The 2,709-nt window shown below is 44.2% G+C and overlaps 1 protein-coding gene across 1 annotated transcript in view; it reads right to left on the bottom strand.

Annotated features, from left to right (window-relative positions):
- Positions 1 to 289: 289 nt before the first annotated feature.
- Positions 290 to 2,709, bottom strand: part of SLC46A1 (solute carrier family 46 (folate transporter), member 1) — a gene marked incomplete at its 5' end in the record, with an annotated part of 2,729 nt that continues 309 nt past the window's right edge. The window contains 4 exon segments of the mRNA XM_009084984.1: positions 290 to 365; positions 921 to 1,077; positions 2,103 to 2,186; positions 2,579 to 2,709. The exon segment at positions 2,579 to 2,709 is cut by the window's right edge and continues 12 nt beyond it. Of these exon segments, the coding sequence (XP_009083232.1) occupies positions 290 to 365; positions 921 to 1,077; positions 2,103 to 2,186; positions 2,579 to 2,709 (448 nt within the window).

Below are 2,709 nucleotides of genomic sequence, written 5' to 3'. Positions count from 1 at the left end.
TAAACCACTAACCAGCCTTGCAAATGGCCCACAACAGCTTGATTGGCTTTTGGGTCTCTTGGGTTTTCTCTGACAGAGGAGCCAACACAATGTTGAGAAGGCATTCATATCTGCAAATCAAGTTCCTCCTGTAGTCAGAGCCATGATTTCCAACTATGTGGTATTTAAAAGTTAGTAAGAACGAGCAGGGTGTCCCTCCCACATTGAGCTGTCCTTTCAGGGAAGGATAAAGAGCAGTCTTAAGGTGGACAGTGCTGTGCTGGCCAATTCCTTGTTGCTAAGTTGCTGCTCAGTGTTCTGCAGGGGACCGGGAAGCATCTTGGAAGTGATTGTAGTCATGTTTTGAGTCCCAGATTTCTATCCACCTAGGAAAGAAAGAACAGTTACAGCCTTTGAAGGCACACTGGGACGTCACTGACTTAAATGGGTTTTAAAAGTTTCAAAGAAACAGAACAAAATGACCCTGTCAGGAGCTGCTGCAATTCTACTACAAATCCCAACATATTCCCTCTCCCAGGACTTACCAGGGGATTTGTTTTCTATCACAACACAACTTTTGCTTTAGTCATTAAAGAAACATCAGGAAGAGAGCCTGCTGAGAGAGTTCACATCTCTTTCATAAAGGAGGACTTTGAAATTCAGCTCCAGATTTTGGATTCCATTGAGGGTGGAGTGAGACTTTGAAGCACTTTGAATATTGGCAGCTACATTACTCAGGCTGCAGGTTTATCCCTAGGACTTAGATGCCGGAAGAAATCACCTGCACATGTGCTTACTGGAGCACCAAACACCCTCTCATAAGCCTAATAGAAAACAAACCTTAAAAACTGCCAGTCCCTATCCTAAGGAGAGTAAATAGTATTTTCCACATGGCATTTCATAGGTCCTATGGCAAAGTTCAGAAATTTGAAGCAAATTACCCAAGGATAGCTGCTGGAATAAGAAGGATTACAGCCCCGAAGAGAAATGGGAATCCCCTCATGAAGTGCAAGGTGGCAGGGTACAGAGAGTTGAACACTCCTGTAGCCACAAGGGAACACAGTCCTTCCACACAGGCAATAGAAGCAAAGAGAGCACCTGGAAAAGAGAGATAAGAGGTTAATGGTGAGATAGACAGGTGGTTAAAGCCTGCAAACTGCTTTAACACATCAGCTGCAGGGGAATTCTGTCAATCTGTCTAAGGTTTGCACTTCTCATCAGAAAACTGGTGTGTGAATATCAAATGTGGTAAGCTGGGACACAGGGCTGGCCTGGCAGGTCAAACCTGTCCAGCTTGCTGCTCTGTCGCCAGGACCATCTCACCAACCTGCACAATTGGTATCAACCAGAGCTGACCAGGGATATTATCTATCAGACTGATTGTAAATTCTTCAAACTAGGGTTATATATATCTGTTTATTGCCAAGCACACCTTATCACTTGTTAAACATTAAGTTCAGCAGAAAATTATACTTTATCGATTTGGCGTCGTAAATCCAGTGCCAAGTACATGCCACCTCCATACTAAAATAAGAAACATGAAATGTGCACAATCACCTTTCAATTGTTCCCACCTTGATTCCCTCCTCCCTCCCTCTGCATCACAGGCATTCTTATGCTACATTTCACAGCAAGTACAATCTCTCCAAACACATTACTGGACAAAAGGCAAATATGCCCCTCCTACGGGTTATCCATGATCTTTCACCATGGTCAATGATATAACCCTCCAACATCATCTGGTTCTTCCCACTGTTACTGATCTACAGAGAGAAGTTATGGTCAGGGGAACCTGTCTCTTCTCCTTGTTATATAATCCATTTTAACTCTTGCTCCTTGTAAAGATTTTGAAACGAGCAGCTGGTTGAACAAACTATTCCTGCATATACTTTTCATCTTGTTTTTCTTCTCTTATCCTCATCTTGAAACACAGCAAGTCTAAATCAACAAATGACAATCACGCTGAAGAAAATAAAATGTTGCCCTAGGCCTGAAGGTGAATGCAGCTGCACAGGAGTCCAGAGGAGGTAGGAAAGTCCTAACCTCCCCAAACAGTTTGGTTTCAATGTTCCAAGAAGAGAGTGATTCAGGACCTGGCTTAAGCACACCAGCTAACTCCTTACCCTGTTCCGTCTCACTGACCAGCTTGGAGAGCTTGGATCTGATGACTGGAGTGGCTGCCATGGAAAGGAACAGAATCCCATAACCTGTGAACAAGATAGAGCACATTACAGAAAGCTCAGCTGAACAATAAAGGCTCCAAAGTCAGTCCCAGAAATCTGTAGCTGCAGGCAGTTTCTCCCTGCTATATTTAGACCCAATTCAATCTCTGGATCTCATCATGCACTTTAGTCTGTGCCTGCAGTGTAATACAGCTCTGGGAAAGATAATACTCTAGAACTACATGGATTCACTTTCAACTTTAGTGGCTGGCCAACTTTACTGTTAGCAAGGCACAGTTTTGTGTGTGCATGGGCTGAAAAGGAGACAAAAAAATCCTTCACATGCTTGAACTCCCAGAAGCACATTGCCCTCCTGCACCTACCAGCACTGCTACACTAAGAGCCTGAGATACAGAGGCTAAAGAATCCAGCATCACCTGTAAACATCAGTGCTGTTTTGGTAGCAAGCGAAATCACGACCAGTCCAGCAATGTTGGAGATCAATCCTATCTCTGCCACCCAGGTGTCTGCAAGGCAGAGCTGCATCAGCCGCAGCCCTGCCAGGCTG

The sequence above is a fragment of the Acanthisitta chloris genome, unplaced genomic scaffold, assembly GCF_000695815.1.
Source record: "Acanthisitta chloris isolate BGI_N310 unplaced genomic scaffold, ASM69581v1 scaffold27901, whole genome shotgun sequence".
NCBI lineage: Eukaryota > Metazoa > Chordata > Aves > Passeriformes > Acanthisittidae > Acanthisitta > Acanthisitta chloris.
This window is presented reverse-complemented; position numbering and strand designations above follow the sequence as displayed.